General features: G+C 39.8%; 1 protein-coding gene across 2 annotated transcripts; it reads right to left on the bottom strand.

The window, feature by feature from the left end:
- Positions 1-363: 363 nt before the first annotated feature.
- Positions 364-21,533, bottom strand: LOC144534007 (interleukin-13 receptor subunit alpha-1-like). Of its 2 annotated transcripts, XM_078275600.1 has the most exons (10): positions 21,225-21,527; positions 16,054-16,202; positions 14,026-14,149; positions 13,777-13,876; positions 11,472-11,677; positions 10,382-10,512; positions 5,878-6,016; positions 5,475-5,571; positions 5,323-5,398; positions 364-4,525 (listed from the first exon to the last, which is right to left on the bottom strand). In XM_078275600.1, exons 1-10 carry the CDS (start codon positions 21,286-21,288, stop codon positions 4,433-4,435), a joined length of 1,179 nt encoding a protein of 392 aa, XP_078131726.1. In that variant the 5' UTR covers positions 21,289-21,527; the 3' UTR covers positions 364-4,432. The 2 variants fall into 2 exon arrangements, with proteins under 2 accessions (XP_078131726.1, XP_078131727.1); XM_078275601.1 differs by lacking the exons at positions 364-4,525; positions 5,323-5,398; positions 5,475-5,571; positions 5,878-6,016 and adding an exon at positions 6,677-8,481 and having other exon boundaries at positions 21,225-21,533.
- Between the last annotated feature and the right edge of the window lie 1,382 nt (positions 21,534-22,915).

The raw sequence follows: 22,915 nt of genomic DNA, 5'->3' as shown, positions 1-22,915 counted from the left end.
GCGGATGTTGCTATAACACTATAGGCCTATTGGAAATATAGCTGAGTGAAAATATGTAAGGTATTTTTTATTTGATGGAAAATATACATTTTAGGCCATTTTTACTCTTCATAGTCTTTGACCCATGGCTTGGCATCCTCTCCCCATTGTCGCTGTAATGTAACACTAGTGGGGTTACACCACGATTGCATCAGCTAACCCATTCCACATGCCCTTCACCACAGTGTAACGACATCATTCACTTCTTCTCTTCGTATGCTAACGTTAGCTACACTTTTCATGTCAAGGACACCTAAGTAGGAAGCCGGTTCTGTCCCGTGCTGCAGGGTTTGTGGAATATTGTGTAACTGTAGATGACAAGCATCAAGTCAAGTCATTTTATTTGTATAGCACATTTAAACGAACAACAGTTGACCCAACGTGCTTTACAGGTAGAGCAGGGAAGGCAGAAACAGTATGCCTTAAAGAGACATAATCAAGTGTGCAAGGTTCCATGATATAGTTAGGCAAAGGTAGGGTCAAATACATGTAACATAGAATAAAACAATGGAACAACATTTGCAAATGCAAAAAGATAAGAAAAAGTTCAGTTCATAGCTCTAAATCTTAAAATAAAAAGTATATAAAAAAAAAAATTAAAAAAAGGAATTAAAGGGAGTTAAAAGCAAGAGAGTAAAAATGCGTCTTCAGGTTTGATTTAAAACTGGCGATTGTATTACAGGATTTGATATGGGGTGGGAGGGAATTTGGGGGCTACTACAGAAAAGGCTCGTTCCCCTCTAGTTTTTTTAGCCATGATGAGGTCTTAAACTGGTCTCGGTATTTTACCAGTGTCAATGCATGACGCTGCCTTTAAACCTGGCAGAGCCTCCCCTTTAGTCTGCCATGCAGTCCATTCATCCTGCAAATCACACAAAGCAAAATCCACCCTACACATTTATATTCCAGTGATCTTGGACAGAAAGGATCCACAGTCAGACACAGGCCTCAATAATCAGAATCACAATCACAATCCCCAAGAACAATGAGCAGGGAGTCAGGATGTTTTTTCTCTACGTTGATTATCTGGTCGAACAAGTGCAGTAACGCCTCATTAACACAGGCCTGAGGCGGAATGTGAGGCCTCAATAAGATGGAATCATCTAGATTACACAACATAACAGAAACAAGCTCCTTTTTTTTTATTCTTTTTTTTTTTTTTTTAAATGTAGGCTACCGTTATTGTTCAACTGCTCTTGAAAAAGCAACAGGAAGTTCAAAATTAAGCAATTTTAATACCAGTTTCGAAACTTCCGTGTTTGGTAAGTTCCTAAAGAAATACTTGGTTTTCCACAAATTTCATTCTAAGACTGAGGGGAACTGAAACTTGAAAGAATCATCAGCAGTCTTTTCTCATTTCATCTTTTCTTAGAACGTAGTACGCTTTCAGTTCTGTTGAGCACGCTAATCTCAAAGTCTTGATCTGTCCTAAGGACACATAATACACATAGTTACTGTATAACCTGTTTCAACAGTTGGTGACAAGTCCATTCAAGGAATTGGGCTCACTACAGTCATGATTTCGCAAAATGGTTAATATTGCCAAATTCCTATCATACAGTAGGCACTGATAATGCACCTACCCAAGCTTGTAAACTCTTATCACTCTACTCTGTAGGTATTCAGAAATTGGTCTAAAGGAAAAAGGACAAATATGACAGAAGGAATGAAAGAATTACAAAACAGGATATCAGCAGAGGAAAGTAACTAAGTACATTTATTCTGAACTTACAGTAAGAAGAGTTTTGAGCTTGCCTTGTACTTTACTTGAGTATTTCCATTCTATGGTGGTTTATACTTCTACTCCACTCCATTTCAGGAATTGTACTTTTTTTTCTTCTCCATGACATTGAGACACACTTATAGTTACTTTTTCACATAAAAACATGATTTTACAGTACTATACTACTAATCTAGCCAGTAGTACACAAATTAACATGAAGAAAATGCCAATAAAATGTATTCGTTATAGTGATACAACACTATACTGCTGATACTGCTACTACTTTGCACATATCTGTATATGTTGTTCATACATTGTTCATATTACATAGCCACATTTATTCTGCTCTTATAACACTGCGATATATTTCTTGTCCTGTCTATGCACCACCTGTCTATACTTTGTATATCTCATTGCACTTTTCTGCATTTTTTTGCACTTCTGGTTGCATTTCCCGTGTTTGTACTTGTACACTGCACAATGACAATAAAGTTGAATCTAATCTAATCTTTACTAATATTTCTTCTTTTACTTAAGTAAAGGATCTGAGTACTTCTTCCACCACTGAAGGATACTGCCCATTACAGACAAAAAAGTCTGACACAAAACCCCCCTTAAAAGCACAATGTGACACTTTATTTTAACAGAGTAAACACATGAGATATACTGTGGTAATAGTAAAAGTAATTCTACAATTCAAATGTGTTTTAAATTCTAAAGTGAAAAGTCCTTTAGAGGTGCTGTGTAGGTAGATGTTCTTCCTTTGGACACAGCAAAGCTAGCTGTTTCCTGTATTTATGCTAAGCTAAGCTAAGCACTGCTGGTTCCAGCTACATATTTCCCATATAGATGTTAAGAATGGTTATCAGTTTTATCATCTAACCCGTGGCAAGAACGTGAATGCGCATTTTTCTTTCTCAAATATCAAACTGTTCCTTTAAATCAGCAACCCCAAATGCCTGATATGTGATGTAAACCGGTACAGATTTTTGAAATGTGGCATTCAAAATGTATACACTTCATTAGATTTGTAAACCATTCAAAAGTGGCACAAAAACATCTAACCTTCTTGCTGTACTGTTCAGCGACAATATTGATACCTGAGTATTTCTACACGAGGGAATCTTTCATTTCACATAGTGCTCAACAGAAAGAAAGAGGCTGGTGATAGTTACAGCAGATAGGCACTTCAGCCTACTGGCCCAGGTGAATAATACAGTCAATATAACTGGATGTCTGTGCATTCACGGGTATGCAAATGCATAACCGATTATATGAATTTCAACTCTATAAACAGGTATGTCAACGCTAAATATATATACAAAAGATTACTTTTTGGGGCATTTTTTTGGTAGTGACAGTGGATAGACAGGAAAGGTGGGAGAGAGAGGGGATGACACGTAGAAAATGGCTGCAGGTCGGACTCAAACCCGGGCCGCTGCAAAGGACTCAGCCAACATGGGGCGCACACCCTTATTGGGTGAGCTACAGGTCGCCCCCGCTAAATATATATTTAAGAAGGTGTTATTACATTGTGCAAAACAACCAGGTGTTTCCGTGGCTTTTGCCCGAGCTGATATCAAACAAGCAGGCGACATTCTTTGTAAACCATATGTTGTTTTCAGAGGATGTGTAGTCTGCAAGCGTTCAGTTCCCTAGGCCCAAGGCCACACCTTTATAGAACGGTTTCTTTGTGAAAAGAGCAACAGCTAGCGACTTACTCACTAAAAGTCAATGATATTCAATAGAAAATATATATATATATATATATAAAAATAAATAAATAACAACAGAGAAAAGCAGCAAATCCTCACAAAAGGTGGGACCAGCCAATGTTTTAGCTTGGTTAATGTTAAAACAATGAATCAATTATCAAAAAAAAGTTGTAGAAAAATAAATAAATTCTGTTTTTGCATAGGTTTCGTTTCAGCACCTCTGGGGGATACATGGATGTAGAGAAGTATAAAAGTACTGGCTGAAGCACAGCAGTGTAGTTTAAGATAAATATAAAACGTACACTTGTTCCACCAAAACAAGTTCCTTCCCGAGGCTATTTTGCTTAGCGCCGGCCAAGACGATTGTGATTGGTTTAAAGAAATGCCAATAAACTAGAGCACGTTTTTGTCCCATCCCAGAATGCTGTGTGGACTAGCCAGACCCTCCTCCGCAGCGCTGTGGAGGAAGGTCTGGCAATGCGAGACTACTCCGCCTAAATCAGGGATCAGCAACCCTTGACACAATGGTGGCACGCGGTAGCTTGACCAAAGGCACACTAGCAGTAAGTGTGCAAGAGATTTTTGGAATTGTTAAACTGTCCTCTCATCTGCATGCCAAATTACCATTTGCAGCAGCACAGCCTATTATTTAAGTTAGTTTGATTGACTTTTGACCCATCTGCATGCTGCTAAAGACCTGCCCTACTCTGCCTCTGATTGGCTAGTACTCGTTGGCTTCTTCGCAGAATTGTAAGGAAAAAAATAACGCTACCTGAGCGGGCTCAATAGATGATGGCAGGCTTAATGCTGATATGGCACACTGATTAACAAGAACATTTTAACATGGCACTTCATATTAAAAAAGGTTGCCAACCTCTGGTCTAATAATAGTGAGTAAGCTTTGTGGGTGACTTTTTAGCTGTTGCGGATTGAAGTTGTTGCCACTGCAGAGACATTAGTCCAGTTTGTTGATTTGAGACTCTTCCACCAGAGTGATTTTACAGTTGTCTTCTTCCTCTGCCGGCATGTACAGGTTGCAAACAGTGCTCTGAGGAAAAGAAGAAGTAAAGAGAAAAGCAAACACCAGTGTGTAAGAGAAAGCCAAATACCAGTGTGGCATTTTATCATATGTTCTTAGTGTGGGCAGTTTGGTTTGAGAACTTGTGAGGATAACAATTGAGGCTGCATTCTATGGCATTGTTAGAATTATTATATTCATCATGTGCTCTTGTTATTTTGTCCAGCTCTTCAGGGCTTTTCACACTGCACTTAGCCTGGGGCTAAGAAAGCTTTCACACTGGCACATTCCAAATTAATTAGCCTTGCTGGCCCTGCTCCGGAGCAGGGTTAGCCTTTTTTGGCTAAAAGTGGCCAGTGTGAAAACAGGGCTGAAGTAAAGAATGGAATATGCGTCACGTTGTTTTTGTCACGTCTACAGAATGTTAACATTAGCCATGTTCCAATGGACATTTAACCCAGGGCTGGTAGAAGTGCGAACTGTATGGCCCTGGTTTAGGTTAACTCTGGGTAAACAGTGTGTGTGTGTGTGTGTGTGTGTGTGTGTGTGTGTGTGTGTGTGTGTGTGTGTGTGTGTGTGTGTGTGTGTGTGTGTGTGTGTGTGTGTGTGTGTGTGTGAAAAGAGGCTTAGTTATCCCAGGGTCAACTCTTAGCCCTGGGCTAAGGATATGCAGTGTAAAAAGGGCATTTGTTTGCTGTCACGGGGTACAGTTACAGTAGATATTTGGGGCTTACTTGCCGGGATTTAGATGAGAGGAGACACAAAGGAGACATGGAAATCTGGAAGTAACCCTAGGCTTAATATAAAAAAATAAGGAAAACATTCACCTTATTGTTGTTGTCAAAAATATCGCTGATGAGGTCCCGAGGTTCTGGTACTTTGGGAAAAATATGTTCCTTATTCCTGGACAGAGAGAGTTAAATATCAGAGGCAAGCAAACAACTAAAACCAATAAGAGGAAGAGGAAGACTTCACATACTTCCTGAAACACACACAAAGCAGGGCTGCCAGGCTAGCGAACATCAATGGGACGATAATGGCAGCAAACAGCCACGCATCAGGACCCGGTTCTGCAGCTGCATGCACAAACGTCAGCAACATTATGATCGTCTCAGAGTGACCTATACAGCTACAGTGTTTTCAAGATACAGTCTAAATCCCCTGTTCTGACAGACTATTTAAAAAGCAGTGGTGGAGGCCATATTAAGATCCTTTACTTTTGCTAAAAGTACCACTGCAACATTGTAAAATGATTTGAGATCAGAGTCTTTGAGTCCTTTTCAAATCCTACACAGAGTGGCTTTCAACTGCTGGACAGTTTATTTTTGCGATGCAGCTAATCAAACAAAATAAACAAATAGATAGAGAGACGATGAGCGTACCAAAATACTTCACATCACTCCATGCTGTCCATCCTTTGTATTCTCTTTTCTCATATTCTGCTTTAATAGCAATACTGTACTGACAGTGAAGGACCAGGTCCAACAGAGTGGATGTTTCTCCATTTCCAACCTGTTTAGTCTGGGAGAAAATGAAAGCACAACTGTAACAGCGTCTAATCAATTAGTTGACTAATTGTTCCAGCATAATAATGAATCTGACAATATGACTTTCTGAGTAAACTATGGCCATAATAATATGAATCTTAGGAGCAACAGGCATACCTGACTGTGAATTTAACCACTGCTGTTTGACATCATTTTGAAATGTAATTTAAAGATTTGAAATGTGGAGGAGAGGGCATTCTTGGACCACATATCTGTTACATAGCCAAGCCTATTCAGTGCGGACATTGTTGGTCATTTAGACACAGCATGTTGGTGTTGGAGACGTGATTTGGGGATATGTGGTAAATGTGAAACTGTGGGGAAGAAGCCATGTGTGATTGGTGTGGGAGAAGTCACGAAGCAGGACAAGCAGACTGTCCAAAGAGAAACAAAGAGGAAGTCATAACAATCAGGTTGGAGAGAAGGTTGAGCCGTGAGGAAGCAGATAGGAAAGGAGAAATTCAAGAAGTAACGGAGAACAGATAAGGTAGGAAGCATGATGATGAATACTGTATGTGTTAACGACAAAATGAAGTTCCTGGCAAAGGTGAGTACAACTGTGATAATGAGGCAGGAAGGAAATCTAAGAGAATAGAAAATCTTTGTTTTGGGGAATTACTGGAATGGAAAAGTGTGGGGGCTGAAGAACTTTTTATTTTATTTTCTTACTTTCTTTCTTTTATTATTACTTAACTTGGATTAGATGAAGGAGAATGGAGACCTACTTACAACACAGTAGGAGGCCCTAATCCAACATTTTGGCTGCAAACTGCCTCTAAAAAAAAACTAAGCGAAGAAGAAGCTTTGAAACGTATGACTTTATGTATTTGGATTTATGTGGTTTTCCACTAACATTCCCAGGTAATTGAAGATTTTTTTTAGGGTACAAATGAGGATAGGAAAATACAGCGGAGGCTGATAACATCTTTAGTTCTGCAGGTATTTGGTGTACACCAGAGATCTTCAACAGGGGGTCCGGGACCCCTAGGGGGTCTTCAGAGTAGCTGCAGGGTGGCCGCCAAATTATTGTTCAATGGTTTAAAAAAAAAAAGAAAAAGTAAACTATAAAATGTCTGAAAATATACATACACATGAATCTGACATATTATTAGTAAACATTATGTTTTATGTGGCCTATACAGTGGGTACGGAAAGTATTCAGACCCCTTTAGATTTTTCACTCTGTTTCATTGCAGCCATTTGCTAAAATCAAAAAAGTTCATTTTATTTCTCATTAATGTACACTCAGCACCCCATCTTGACAGAAAAAAACAGAAATGTAGACATTTTTGCAAATTTATTAAAAAAGAAAAACTGAAATATCACATGGTCATAAGTATTCAGACCCTTTGCTGTGACACTCATATTTAACTCACATGCTGTCCATTTCTTCTGATCCTCCTTGAGATGGTTCTACTCCTTCATTGGAGTCCTGCTGTGTTTAATTAAACTGATTGGACTTGATTAGGAAAGGCACACACCTGTCTATATAAGACCGTACAGCTCACAGTGCATGTCAGAGCAAATGAGAATCATGAGGTCGAAGGAACTGCCCAAGGAGCTCAGAGACAGAATTGTGGCAAGGCACAGATCTGGCCAAGGTTACAAAAGAATTTCTGCAGCACTCAAGATTCCTAAGAGGACAGAGGCCTCCAAAATCCTTAAATGGAAGAAGTTTGGGACGACCAGAACTCTTCCTAGACCTGGCCGTCCAGCCAAACTGAGCAATCGTGGGAGAAGAGCCTTGGTGAGAGAGGTAAAGAAGAACCCAAAGATCACTGTGGCTGAGCTCCAGAGATGCATTAGGGAGATGGGAGAAAGTTCCACAAAGTCAACTATCACTGCAGCCCTCCACCAGTCGGGGCTTCATGGCAGAGTGGCCCGACGGAAGCTTCTCCTCAGTGCAAGACATGAAAGCCTGCATAGAGTTTGCCAAAAAACACATGGACTCCCAGACTATGAGAAATAAGATTCTCTGGTCTGATGAGACCAAGATTGAACTTTTTGGCATTAATTCTAAGCGGTATGTGTGGAGAAAACCAGGCACTGCTCATCACCTGCCCAATACAATCCCAACAGTGAAACATGGTGGTGGCAGCATCATGCTATGGGGGTGTTTTTCAGCTGCAGGGACAGGACGACTGGTTGAAGGAAAGATGAATGTGGCATGAAGTACATGAAGTACAGAGATATCCTGGAAGAAAACCTCATCCAGAGTGCTCAGGACCTCAGACTGGGCCGAAGGTTCACCTTCCAACAAGACAATGACCCTAAGCACACAGCTAAAATAACGAAGGAGTGGCTTCGGAACAACTCTGTGACCATTCTTGACTGGCCCAGCCAGAGCCCTGACCTAAACCCAATTGAGCATCTCTGGAGAGACCTGAAAATGGCTGTCCACCAACGTTCACCATCCAACCTGACGGAACTGGAGAGGATCTGCAAGGAAGAATGGCAGAGGATCCCCAAATCCAGGTGTGAAAAACTTGTTGCATCATTCACAAAAAGACTCATGGCTGTCCTAGCTCAAAAGGGTGCTTCTACTCAATACTGAGCAAAGGGTCTGAATACTTATGACCATGTGATAGTTCAGTTTTTCTTTTTTAATAAATTTGCAAAAATTTCTACATTTCTGTTCTTTTCTGTTAATGAGAAATAAAATGAACTTTTTTGATTTTAGCAAATGGCTGCAATGAAACAGAGTGAAAAATATAAAGGGGTCTGAATACTTTCCATACCCACTGTAGATAAGGTAGCCATCCACAGATACAGTTAAGATTTTTAACATTAAAACATGATGTATAAATATATGAATATGCCAACATTGTTTTTATTTTAAAAGTGTGTATATATGTATGTGTGTGTATGTGTATATATATATATATATATATAGTGTGTTTATAATCAATAATATAGTGAGAGTAGAAGGAGGCAGGAAGTACAGCCCGTTCCGGCAGGGTAGAGTTCAAGCCCGACCCGGCACCTCTCTTTAGCCTGCCTCTCTTAGTTATGCTATTATAATTCTAGACTGTTGGGGAATTTCCTTCCTCCCTATGACACAATGAGCTGCTCTTTCATCTCTCTTTTCATTTGTTCCTTTTATGTGCATCCTTCCCCCAGAAATGCTTGTTACTAACCTAGCTCTGGGGAGTTTACTCCCCGGAGTCCTTATGTTTCTTCTTCACCCAGAATATCGCCTTGGATTAGGGTGGCACCAAGACCTGGGTCTTGGGTGCAGCTGTCGCTAGGGACCTGCTACGCTCTGCGATTCCCTGCAGTGTCCGGCTGCGTCCTACCGCGTCCACCCATGCTGTGCCACATTACACCCCATAACGCCCTGCTGTGCCCTACTATGACATGAACTACTACGACTACCATTGTAGTCACTGTTCCATTATCTTTATTGTGACTATTACTACCACTGTTCATCACACCCCCAACCGGCACCGTCAGACACCGCCTACCAAGAGTCTGGGTCTGTCCGAGGTTTCTTCCCGAAAGGGAGTTTTTCCTCGCCACTGTCGCAATAGCTACCGTTAATGCTTGCTCTTGAGGGAATTATTGTAATTGTTGGGGCTTTGTAAATTATAGAGTGTGGTCTACACCTACTCTATCTGTAAAGTGTCTCGAGATAACTCTTGTTATGATTTGATACTATAAATAAAACTGAATTGAATTAGTATTGTATGCACCGTAAAAAGGTATGTGTAAAGGCTTTAGGCCACCCTACACGTTATTGTAGGTCCATGCAACTAAATTTTATACAATATATGTAGTAGGGGGTCCCTGCTCCGTCTCTCTTTCAGTGAAGGGGCCCTTGGCCTAAAAAACATTGAAGTCCCATGGTGTACACCAAAGTCACAAATTCAGAACCCTAAAACAAAAACACTTTGTTTTTGAAACTGCACCCCTTTAAAATGTACCCTTTAGAGCAGGGGTCTTCAGCGTTTTTTAGCAGGGACCCCCTCTTGCTACATACATTGTATAAAACGTACCCTTGGACCCCCTGTTGAAGATCCCTGCTTTAGGAGTCTTTGACCACTAGTAGCGTACTGGAGCAATATGTTTTACAAGTGGGTCCATTTTTGTTTGCATTGTGCACGCACACTTTTTGTTTTTAGGTCTTTTCAAATGTTTTTAGGGGTTGTGGTTCAGATGGTTTAGAAGTAAATATAGAAGTAAAACAATTAGGTACCCAGTTGCTACATTTCAGCTAAAAGTTGCATCCACTGAATTCCTCTATAAGACAAAAACAGACCAAAAACAAAAAAAGACCCAGCTTTAATTTTATGACATTAGAGACAAACATCTAAAAAGGTTGTACTGGTGTGTCTCTTACCTTTACTTCATCACACTCAGTGTAATTTATTTTATATGTCCATTGCACTGGGATGTCAGGAGGAGTCCAGCTGATATTAAGGAAATGATCCCAAGTTTCAGTGAATGTCCAATTAAGGGCAGGAGGTCTCACTGGATGGAGACAGACATTAAAGAGATATAGTAGCTATAATCCAGTTATACACAATCAGGGCACAATCAAACATGAATATCTTGTTGAATGTTTGGTGTAACATTTGGTTCAACATTTTTATGATTCCGCTTTTTTAATCATTATATGTACTGTTATTTCATAAGATAAATGCTGGAATAATGTTGCGTATCACAGATTCAACGTTCCACGCTTAATAAAAGATGAACACTTGTTGCTGGCAATTGATATCTATGTTCTCATCCCTGCATAAGAATCTGTTACAAAGTGAATATTGAACTTGAGCTAAACTCCCACCCCCCAAAAATCGTTCAGCTCTTTTACACAATCATTAAATACTGTAAAGGTCTCTTGAAAAATCCTTTTCAGATATTTCAGATATTTGTGCACTCCTAAAATGGCATGCATTAAGTGTTGTCCAGAGTTGTACATTTTGATATCATTACATCAGAACGTGAGACACACAGACACACAGGTTTGTGGCACTATCTTTGTGGGGATCCGTCATTGACATAATGCATTCCCTAGCCCCTTACCCTAACTTTAACCATCACATCTAAATGCCTAACCTTAACCCTTACCCTCACCCTAACCATAACCTAATTCTAACCCTAAAACCAAGTCGTAACCCTCAAACAGACCTTTAAACTTGTGGGGTCCAGCATTTTGGCCCAACAAAGCTGTCGGGACCCCACAAGTATACTGGACTCCCGGTTTTTGGACCCCACAAATATAGTTAAACAAGCACACACACACACACACACACACACACACACACACACACACCCACACACCCACCCACACACACACACACACACACACACACCCACCCACACACCCACTTCTCCTATAACTCTAAAAGTGAATGGGGAAGTGTGAAGTGTTTCAACAGACTCCATAGGATTCTTGCTACTTCATTAATACTGGTTAGTCCACATACTATTCTTTTTAGGCCATTTTTTGAAGGTGTTCCTGGCAAGGCTGTTGTTATGCGTTCCATTCAACAAGATAGCGATGGACTGGGAGATGGTCGCCTCCAGATTACAACCAGTCCTCACCCCGTCAGTGTAACGGTACTCTAAGCACTCTGTTAGGTTGAAGGGGGACTTGCCGTTGGCAGTGACGGTGAAATCCTCATTCTGTAACCTTGGAAAGATAGAGGAAAAGGTCATTTACTTTCATGCTGCACCATATTCCTGAAATCCTAAAAGAAGTAAATGAATGAATCTATTCACTAATTCATTTACAAATGTTTAATAAGCCCAATTCTTCCAATCCAACCTGGCCAAGAGGACATCAAAAACCGACATGAAACTAGTCAATAAAGTTAAAGGAATAGTTTGACATTTTGATGGGATCAATACCACTCAAAATATGCAGCAAGCGCCAAAAGATGGTTAGCTTAGCTTAGCATAAAGATGTAGGAAAAAAAAAAGGGAAAGGGCAAACAGCTAGCCTGGCTCTGTGTAGTTTTTTTTTTTTTAGCCATACAAAAACCTAAGTATGAAACCCACGATTTGTGGTTTTACAGGAAGTTAGGTGGTGTAACCATTTCTTGGCTGGTTGCAGCAACATACTGGAGTCTCCGCTGGTTGCCTGGCAACCTAATATGGACGACAAGACTCCAGAGAGTCACTGCAGCTAGCCAAGAAATGTATACATTACATAAGGTTCAACTATTATGTCCATTGTCTGTTGATCATTTTCTCGATTAATCAGTTAGTTGTTTGGTCTATAAAATGTCAGAAAGTGGTAAAAAATGTCAGACAGTGTTGCCCAAAGCCCAAGATGTCGTCCTCAAACGTCTTGTTTTGTCCACAACTCAAAGATATTCAGTTTACTGTCACGGCGAAGTGAAGAAACCAGAAAATATTCACATTTAAAAAGCTGGAATCAGAGAAATTTTATCTTCTTTTTTTTTTTTGTTCAAAAGACTCAATCCGAATTAAACGGTTTTCAAATCAGTTGGCTGGCCGGTTGTAGTGTCGTTTAATTTACTCAGATGGTATGGTATGCATTAATTTAACCACGTGGATCTAAAAATAGGCTGATCCCAGAGCAGTCCCCACACACATGATAGTGATTTGCTGTTGCTCTGTCCCACTGCATGCTGTCTGCCTCACCCAGGACTGTTTAAGTGCTGGTGTTATTAAAGTGCTCATATTATGCTTTTTGGCTTTTCCCCTTTCCTTTATTGTGTTATATATCTTTTTTGTGCACGTTATAAGTTTACAAAGTGAAAAAGCCCAAAGTCCCCCCCAAAGGGACTTACCATCTCCAACAGAAAACACTGTTCACAAACTGCTCCAAACAGCTCTGTTGTAGTCCAGCCTTTACTTCAGAGACAAACGTGGTCACTTTGGAACACACGTTATAATGCTCGCCTAGCTGCTAGCATGACACGCCCTCATACTCTGCTTCTGACTGGCTAGTAGTCCTTACCTAGCTACTGTCAGGGCACGCCCTCATACTCTGCTTCTGACTGGCTAGTAGTCCTTACCTAGGTACTGTCAGGGCACGCCCTCATACTCTGCTTCTGACTGGCTAGTAGTCCTTACCTAGGTACTGCACATGTGCCGCTCCCAACAAAGATGGAACAGAAGTGAGATGCCTCACTCTGTAGCTAAAACCCACAGGGTGAAAAGAGGAGCTGCAGCAATGTGTAGTACAACAAAAATATGGTGTAAATGAAACCATGTAAACCTATTCTGATATAACCTCTAAATACAATTATGAACCTGATAATATGAGCACTTTAAGTATCTGACCATCTAGTTAAGTTATCTCCATGACAGTGAATTGGTTGATTTCCATTGGTTTTTCCGACCTCATGATACAACTGTTAGCATTTGATGGTGAACAACATCCATGTGGACATCAGCTTTGGATTTCTGGTTATGCCCATGGCTTTTGGCAAAGAGGTTGCACTACATTTCCAAACATTAGCTTGGGCCTTGGGGAATAAGCGTCACATAGTCAGCGCACAACACCTGAACCCGAAATGTAACCGGCCCGAGGCCTGGACTGATAAAGAGTCATTAAACATGAGGAATTTAGGATCAGTTTAACCCTACATTCACTTGGGACTAGTCTGACTCTTATGTGATGAAACCAAAATGAACCACTGTATATAAGGAAATATTGCAATCGCTTACTTACATACACTGTGTAATAGTGAGTTTAAGTTTACTAAAATTACTCTGAGACAACTCTGTTAAAAAACAAAACAAAAAAAACCCACATACTGATAGTAAAACTTTAGATCTGGAGCGTGAGTGTCTGGGAGCCAGAAGCAGTGAGTTTGTTTAGCGGAATGGCTGTAGCACTGCAAATCCTTCACCAGGTCTGAGAAGAAAAGAGACACAAACACTCATCTTAATAAACAGATACACTGATGGAAATAAAAGGATCAAAACTTCACAAATATGTCCACTCAAAAGCATTCAAACTTTGAGAACAAAAGCAGGTGTTATTAAGGGTAATGCTGAACAAACCTGTGTAGTTGGTTTTCTTGACAACCTTCGTACTACTATTGCCTTCACAGACAGTTTCAACACTGAACCACAGATATCCTCCTTCCATCACAATGTGTGCATCCCAAGTAGTATTAGGGGTGATCTGAATCCACCAGGAACAGAGAAACAGAAGAAAAACATTATCAGAAAGTATTAACACTGAGACAAGCAAGCACCTTACTGTACATGTGCACGGCTAGAGTCAAAAAGGCAGTTGTGGGTTGTTTTAAAAAAAAAAAAAACATGCACTAGCCATTTGTTATTGTAATATTGTAGAGATCGCCATACAGTATGGTTATGGGTCTTCTGTGTTTTTTGCAAAAAAAATGATACACAAGCCCTGTAGGTACTTAGGTAGAATGTAGCCTTAGATAAAAATACAACTACCTCAGAATTGTTCCTATTACTCCCCTATGGTTCAGAGGCGTATTGCACTTTTTGCTCCATCCTGCAACATTTAAATGCTGCTTATAATAATAATGCAGTATTCTAATACACATAATAGTATAACATTATGAAAGAGGCCATTCTGCACAATGAGTCATTTTTAACTTTGATACTTTAATTACAGTTTGCGATTAGACTTCTGTACTTTTACTTAAGTAAACATTTGAATGTTGGACTTTCACTTGTAAAGGAATATATTTTAAATCTATTGAATTACTCAATGTGCTGAGTACTTCTTTCACTAGTGTTTACAGCATCTTGCAAATTATTCTGATGGCATACAGTGCTGCTCATGAGTATTGGAACCCATGCTAAAGTTGACTAAGAAGAATAATAAAAAAAAAAAAAAAAAAATCTTTTGGAAATTGATCTTATTGCCTTAATTGAAATTTTTTTTGGAAAAATCCAACCTTTGAGAACACCAATTTTCTTTGTGAATGAATAATGTATCATAAATAAATGCATGTTCTTCCTTAAAATACAGGGGGCATAAGTAAATACACCCCTATGTTAAATTCCCATAGAGGCAGGCAGATGTTTATGTTTAAAGGCCAGTTATTTCATGGATCCAGGATACTATGATCCTGATGAAGTTCCCTTGGCCTTTGGAATTAAAATAGCCCCCCCACATCATCACATCCCCTTCACCATACCTAGAGATTGGCATGGTTTTATTTCAGTTAGCCTAATAGCTGGTTTGATTTGCACTGAGAGATGATTTTATGGAAAGTACCCCATGCCAATCTCTAGGTATGGTGAAGGGGATGTGATGATGTGGGGGGGCTATTTTAATTCCAAAGGCCAAGGGAACTTCATCAGGATCATAGTATCCTGGATCCATGAAATAACTGGCCTTTAAACATAAACATCTGCCTGCCTCTATGGGAATTTAACATAGGGGTGTATTTACTTATTCCCCCTGTATTTTAAGGAAGAACATGCATTTATTTATGATACATTATTCATTCACAAAGAAAAATGGTGTTCTCAAAGGTTGGATTTTTTCAATTAAGGCATTAAGATCAATTTCCAACAGATTACTTTTTTATTCCTCTTTTTAGTCAGCTTTAGCAGGGGTTCATACTCACTGTACTTCATACAATACTCAAGCAGCACTGTACATTTCCGTTTGTAGAGAAATTAGTGGTGTACATTGCTGTCTAACACAGTCTTCTTTAATACTAACTACAAGTTGCCAAAGTCAGAAATGTTCCTACACAAGAGGCTTTAAGAATAATACAACCACGTAAAAAAAAGAGAAATAATCAAGCCAGTACAATCCTTTAAACATAGTTATTGGGAATAATGCCCAACATTGTCTGAATGGTGACCCCTGTCAATTGTAATTGGCTGTACTTAGTGCTTTTGAAATGCTTGCACTGTTAAAATCTTAAAATATTTATAACTGGTGGGATACTTTGGTGCAGGTGCTACATGGATCCTCAAATAAGATTTAAAAGGGTGTTGTGGAGTTGAATTCTTAAAACCTTCAATGAAAAGCATGTACAGCTGTTAAACAGAACTGCATTTTACTGAATGGAGAAATGCATGCAAACTCACATGTTCCTTCTCGCTGTCTTCCTCCGTGGTCTCTGATTGCACTTTATAGTAGCAGTTTTTCATTGAATGCTGTGGTGGTGACCAGGACAACGCTGGTCGAAAATCATTAATCCATCGTAGGGACACATTTTGTGGTGGTAAGATTGTGTCTTAGGGTGGAGAAAAGAGAAAAGACCTTTAACTCCCCTCTTGATCTGTTAACACCACCTATTCATTCCTTTCATTCAGTCTGATAAAGTACCCTCTCAGGGTGGCTTTAAAGGGGAACTACGCCCATTTTCACAATTCATACATGTTATTCCTATGGTCTAAGACAGAGGGTATATATAGAGGGTCCTTAGAGTTAGTGCAAGGGGGCCGCCAAACAATGTTGAAAGTTTCTTTTTTCAAAAATTAAAATATGTCTGAAAAGGTACATTAAAATGAATGTAACATTTTAATAGCAAAGATAAATTGGCCTATTTGTGATGAAAAAAAACCCCACTTAATATACACATTGGATACAAGCTTATAGGTAAGGTAGCCACTATGGTAGCCATACAGTTAAGCTTAAGAATTCACCACCATTCATTTTTATCCATCCGGCCCGGTTTAATGTAACTTAATTTTACACAGTACATGTAATAGGGGGTCCCTACTCTGTCTCTCTTTCAGCTAAAGGGTCCTTGGTTTAAAAGGTTGAAGACCCCTGTCATAGATGACACTGAGAGCCCCCAGGGGAATGTTCTGAGTATATGGGTATTTTTCTGTTTCAGAACTGAGAGCATAATTGAATTGAATAAAGCTCATTTAGGTATTAAAAAAAATTAAAAAAAATTATTCTCTATGGAGCAGCTCCACCTCACTTAATGACATCACAAGTTTGAGACTTCCTTATCTGCTATGTGGCTTTGCGAGACAGGAGCTCATGTTCATAAACTAAGCAATATCACATGAGAGGGAGTGCTGTTGGACTGAAAATCATCACAGCTGTGGTTATCTCGGGCACTCGGCTAATGATCACAGCCCAGATTCACTACAGGATTGATATCACTTTTGTACAGCAATTCTACAAGCACCATTTCTCAGTTAACAGTAATAAGCAACTACATGGTTTGTCTAGGCTACTTTATCTTTTCTTTGGCTCTGCTAACACAAATAGTTCCAAAACTGGACTGGGACTGTTGCCAAGCAACATATACTGTAAACTGTGTCCTTTGTAAACAGAACTCCCTACTGCTCCATGTTTCTGCAGCTTCTTTCCTTCTCTTCATCCTCTTCTGACCTTCATAATTTAATAAAAATGTTATTTGTGGCAATATGTGCATCTTCAACCCGGTCTCACGCCAGTTCGTGAAATGGTCACATTATTTTGATTTATTGATTTGTGTACAGGTCACGATTTTCTCATTTATTTCGTGTACAGGTCACGATTTTCGAACGTGACCATTTCACGAACTGCCATGAAACTGGGCTGCTCTGGGGGACGCAACAACGGGAAAATAAACGCCACACGCCGGCCACAACAACGGGACGGACCGCCACACGTGGGACGCGATCCCGGCTGCAAGGACACGATCCGCGGTCTCTGTGGACATGAAACGCCACACGCCGGCCACAACAACGGGACGGTTGTGGTTAGGAAGAGAATAACCTAGTTGACGTCAACTCGGGGCTCCTCCTCATTTGGCTCTAGTCTCTTTCTTTGTCATGCCCAAACATTTACATAGGCTACAGCACTGACCTGAGATCAGGTAGTCTTCTGAATAGGTCGTGCAGATCTCAGAAATTGTATACGTTGTTCATCTGCTATTTTACCACTAAATTCACTTCTGAGACTTTTTTATGTAGAGGTCAAATATGGGCCGTTTCACGAAAATTGATGGCCAATTGCAAATTTTGTCCGACTGTGTGTCGGAGTTCAGCGGCCGGTGCTGCCTGTGTTGCTGCCTCGCCCCCCCCCGGCCTGCTGTGAGGTAGATGGAGCTCCGTCACGGCTGGCAGCCCACGGCACTCCATACCCGCGCAAAGTCACCGTTTTTTTGGGTTAATGGACTACCAAACGCCGCTGCCCTGACAGATCTCCAGGGCCTGCAGCTCCCCTCTTCCTGCTAAATGGCCGGTGTGTGTGAGTGAGAGCGTGGTCAGAGAGCTTGTTACGCCAGCAATCTCTTACCGCAGGTTCTGGTTAATCTTATAATGTGTGTAATTATAATGTGTTGAGTTATTTAAACAAACGATTGTGGAAATAAACGCCTCTTGTCCGCGAGTCTCAATGATAGATGCTGGATGGAGTTCTATCAATGAGAGCTAGCTAGCCTCCTCTTAGAATTCCTCTGAAATTCACAAATATGCATTAATTGAAATCAGACACCACTGTTAGCTTTATAAGACCTTGGGGTAGATGTTTATATAAGTGGCGTGACGAAATATAAACCGTCAATATACTCCAATTACGCCGAAAATTAAGCTAACTAGCCGCGATCTGTACACATAGGATTGAAGGGACAGTCGCAGCTAACGAAACCCCTAATGTTCACAAAAATGCATTAAATTGAAATCGGACACCATAGTTAGCTTTATGAGACCTTGGGGTAGATGTTATATAAGAGGCCCCGAGTATTCCAGTAGTCCAGTACCCAGGGAAACGGTGACTTTAACTGGGTATGGAGGTTGCCGCTTTCTCATCAGACTGTGTGGAGCTCCTAGCTAAAGTCCGACACGTCTTACAAAATTTGCAATTAGCCATCAATTTTCGTAAAACGGCCCATATTTGAGCTTTATATAGTTGATTTCTCACTTAAAAAAGTCTCAGAAGTGAATTTAATAACGAAATAGCCCGACAAACAATGTATAACTTTGCAGTGTCTGAAATATGAGACCTGCTGTCTCGTCTCCAATGTGTTTCTATGTGGTTCACTCAAACCAATCAGCGCGCAGCTCATCTAAATATTCATGAGCATACCATATTTGGAAGAAAAGCTCTTGTTCCAAATAGAGCCATATTCACAGGGTAGTTAAGGGCCTAATAAAATAGCATTCGGGCAATTTTCAGCCCAACCAATGTTACATACCCTATTAGGAGACCTTAAGGAACAGTGTAAAATACCCTATATAATCATTCTATCATCCCTTTAAAATTTGTGCTCACCACACAAAAATAACGACATTAACGTGTTCGGTACACAAATCAATAGATTCAATAACGTGACCATTTCACGAACTGCCATGAGACTGGGCTGGCATCTTTGCGGTGCAAGGTTTCTTACAATCTAAGATAGGATGGTCTATATCCACGAGCTTCTACTTCCGGGATTGCTCGGTTGCTGGCGGGATTTCCGCCACATTGTCCTTCTTCTCGGCTGGATACCTTCCTCTTTCTTTGTGTTGGAATTTTAAACCCTGGTGGATTTGTGAGGACTATGGCTAACTGCTCCTCAGATATCTGCAGGGTAAATCCAGACAGCTAGCTAGACTATCTGTCCAATCTGAGTTTTCTGTAGCACGACTAAAACAACTTTTGAACGTCCACCAAAACAAGTTCCTTCCAGAGGCTATTTTGTGCAGCGCCGACTGTGATTGGTTTAAAGAAATACCAATAAACCAGAGCACGTTTCTCTCCCATCCTAGAATGCTGTGTGGACTAGCCAGACCTTCCTCCGCAGCGCTGTGGAGGAAGGTCTGGCAAAGCGAGACTAAAGATAGGCTAACGAGCCTTAATGTAATGAACAGCTATTAGAACACTTGTAAAGCGGAGTTATAGCTACATTTATACAGTAGTTTAAATCTTAGTGATGTTATACTGCATCGCAGCACTCGTGGGATGCCTCTTGTCCAATCAAATTACTTGGTCGGAACCGCTGTATAATATTGATTTAACTTTCCTACGCCATGGGAATAACATATTGGGATTCTTATTTAAGGTGGTGTTCCCCTTTAGAAGTGATCAGATCTGATGCAGTGCCATATAGGCCACCCTACAACAAAGAAACCTAAAAAGCTCTCCGTGTGCTGGTGCCCCACAGCATTCAGCTGGCTCTTTTTATTTATTTTTTCGTCCCTGCCTTGCAGCTAGCCTGAATTTACCACTGGAGTAAATACTTTATTTTACGTAAATGTATTGATAGAAAAAAAATAATGGCAGTTATTTCAATATCTTCCATGTAATTGTGAATTATTGCTTAGTATTCATCACCGTTCAACCATGTTCTGAGTGTTATCGTTGAATAGTTTGTCCACCAGAGGGCACTCTACAACATCCTTGTTGGCAACACTGGTGTTTAACCCTTTAAGTAATCTTAACCCTTGTGTTGTCTTCCCTTCAACCTTGAAAAAAATAATGTTTTCTTCTACAAATTTTCAGCGCTTATTTCTACTTCCCATATTTTCTGATATAAAACAAAAAATTTAAGGGTTAAGTTTGTATTTTTATACATTTTATTTATCAGAACTTTGATATATTTTGATGTTCCTTTGTTCTAGTTCATTTTTAAACTGCATTATCATATCATTTTAGTGAGCGCTCATAAATAACTACAAATAACTAATGTTAGCGAAATCTGTTTATGTTTTGTTGCGTTTCTGGATTTATTGGGAATATCGGATTTTTAAAATCACCAAATATTTGTATCGATATTGGCTTTAAAAATCCTTTATCGGTCGGGCTGCAAGTAAAACTGCTTGATTTTGAGTCTGTATATGTAGTAAAAGTTGTCCTTAATTTAAATGCATCAGTCAAAGTCAGGAATTATGGACCAGTGTGTTTTTATAGCACGGCATGTTTAAGAAACAAAGGCTCTTCTTTTTTTAGTTTTTAGTTTTTTTTAAAAAAGGTATAAATGTGGGACTTTTATTTTGGAAATTCTCTAAATTGGTTGCTTGACTTTGAGTCTGTCTGTAGTCAGAGCTGTCCTGGACGTAATACTATCAGTCAAAGTCAGGATCTATTATTTCCCCCAGCAGTCAAAGAATATAGCAATTTTTGTTAGGGACACAGGTAACATGTTTGACATCATGAACACGTTGACGTTTTATTTGCTGACTTGTTCACAGTGAATACCAGACGTGACGCTATAGCCATAGCTCCTGGGAAACACCGTTACGTCGGCTATGGGAAAACTGGAAAATGTCGGTAACACAAAAGAAGGAAAATGTAACACAAACATTGTTACGCATAGCCTATACATTCTTACCTTGTTGGGATTTAACCATTAGAAGAAGGAAGCTTAACGCCAACAAGTCCAAACTTTGAAACATCCTGCCCGTCCTTTTTGAGTTTTATCCCTAGCTAAGTTTCTTTTTTCCACATCGTTCGTGTGAGGATAAAATGTTTAGCTCGGATAATTCCAGCTCCTGACGACGGCCGTGCGGCGTCAGCCTGTTGCCACGTTTGGTAAAAAGACTGACAGTAAATGTCCGTTTTTGTATCTACTTTCGCTTCCTGCCTCTCAGAAGGAAAGCATGAAAACAGCTGGAGGTTGGACAATGGACGGGTTGCCTCCTTTTCTGACAGACCATTAACTGACTTGGGATACGCACGCACGTACGCTCAGAAGCCATGGGCGTACCGATTGCAACATTCTTTTACTATAAATGTGAACACGATATTAATTAATAGGTTTATGTACAATTGCTGCGCAGAGCGGCAAACCGTTTTAACATGTAACTGAAACCCACTCCTATCCTACATTTTAGATATCCATATTCTCCTAGTCAAAATCATATTCTAACCAGTCAGAATGGTATAAAGATATCCACAATAATATTCTCACTAGTATAAATTGTTTTCAAGATAGCCTATCTACAACTTTGATTGCACTAGTCAAAACTCCATTTAAATCCTTAAAAAGTATGAGTGGCCGTTTAAACATTTAATGATAGACTTGCAGATTCCATTCTTCCCAGTCAAAAAGACAATTTCTGATATTCATAGTTCTAAAACTGATCTATAAAGTATTTTGATGTAAGTGTGATGCATTAACATTATATAAAGCCATTAAGCCAAAACAAATTACATTTATAAAGGGTGCCTTGTACCAATCTTTTGTGAGGACTTGCGTTGATATTTTTGCAGGTTACTTTAGTAGAAATGTTAAACTGAAAATAAAAGCCACCAATATCTGCATTATTTCCTACTAAACTAGGCCTACAAAGAAGGCCAAAAGACTGAAATGAACCTGGGAATGGCAGTGGTGGAAAGTAACTCAGTACATTTACTCTGTACTTATTACCATGCTACATCTCAGAGGAAAATATTGTACTTTTTACGCCACTAAATTTATAAACGGGTTTCCTTTTTACAAACATTACAGCATACCAGGGGCAGAAAGCCAGATTGGTGAGCTGGTCCGCTACTGCAACAACCTTAACTATCAAAGCTTTCCTTATTGTTTGTATATAACTGCTGACTCAATAAAACGTGATTTTTAGTTGGATCTGTTTGTCTGTCTTTAATTTTGCAGTGTTACTGTGATATATATATATGTATGGCTATAATTATCATTTTAGGCTAATATAATATAAGGTGACTAGATTTCTGCGACAAAATCCGGGGACATTTTCAGCTCAGAAGTGTAAATACCTCCAAAACAGGCAATGTTTTTATCTTTGTAAAACTTAAAATGGGGACACTGCCCCAGGGGCGTCACTAGACCTAGAGCTCCACGGGGGGGGGGTCCATGGACATGCTCCCCTGTAAGAACATTTAGTCTATTTTAATGTTTAAATGCATCAATCTGGTGCACTTTGAAAAGAAATTCAGAGGTTAGACTTGATTATTCTTATCTATGGATGGAAATATTTGTGCGGTAGCCTGACCTTCATATTTTTGCATTAATGTCACTAGGAAGCATACCAGTATAAATATATATTCATATTTGTAAGT

Source organism: Sander vitreus, chromosome 19, assembly GCF_031162955.1.
Source record: "Sander vitreus isolate 19-12246 chromosome 19, sanVit1, whole genome shotgun sequence".
NCBI classification, from domain to species: Eukaryota; Metazoa; Chordata; class Actinopteri; order Perciformes; family Percidae; genus Sander; species Sander vitreus.
The sequence above is the reverse complement of the archived record's forward strand: the minus strand, read 5'-3'. Positions and strand labels throughout refer to the sequence as shown.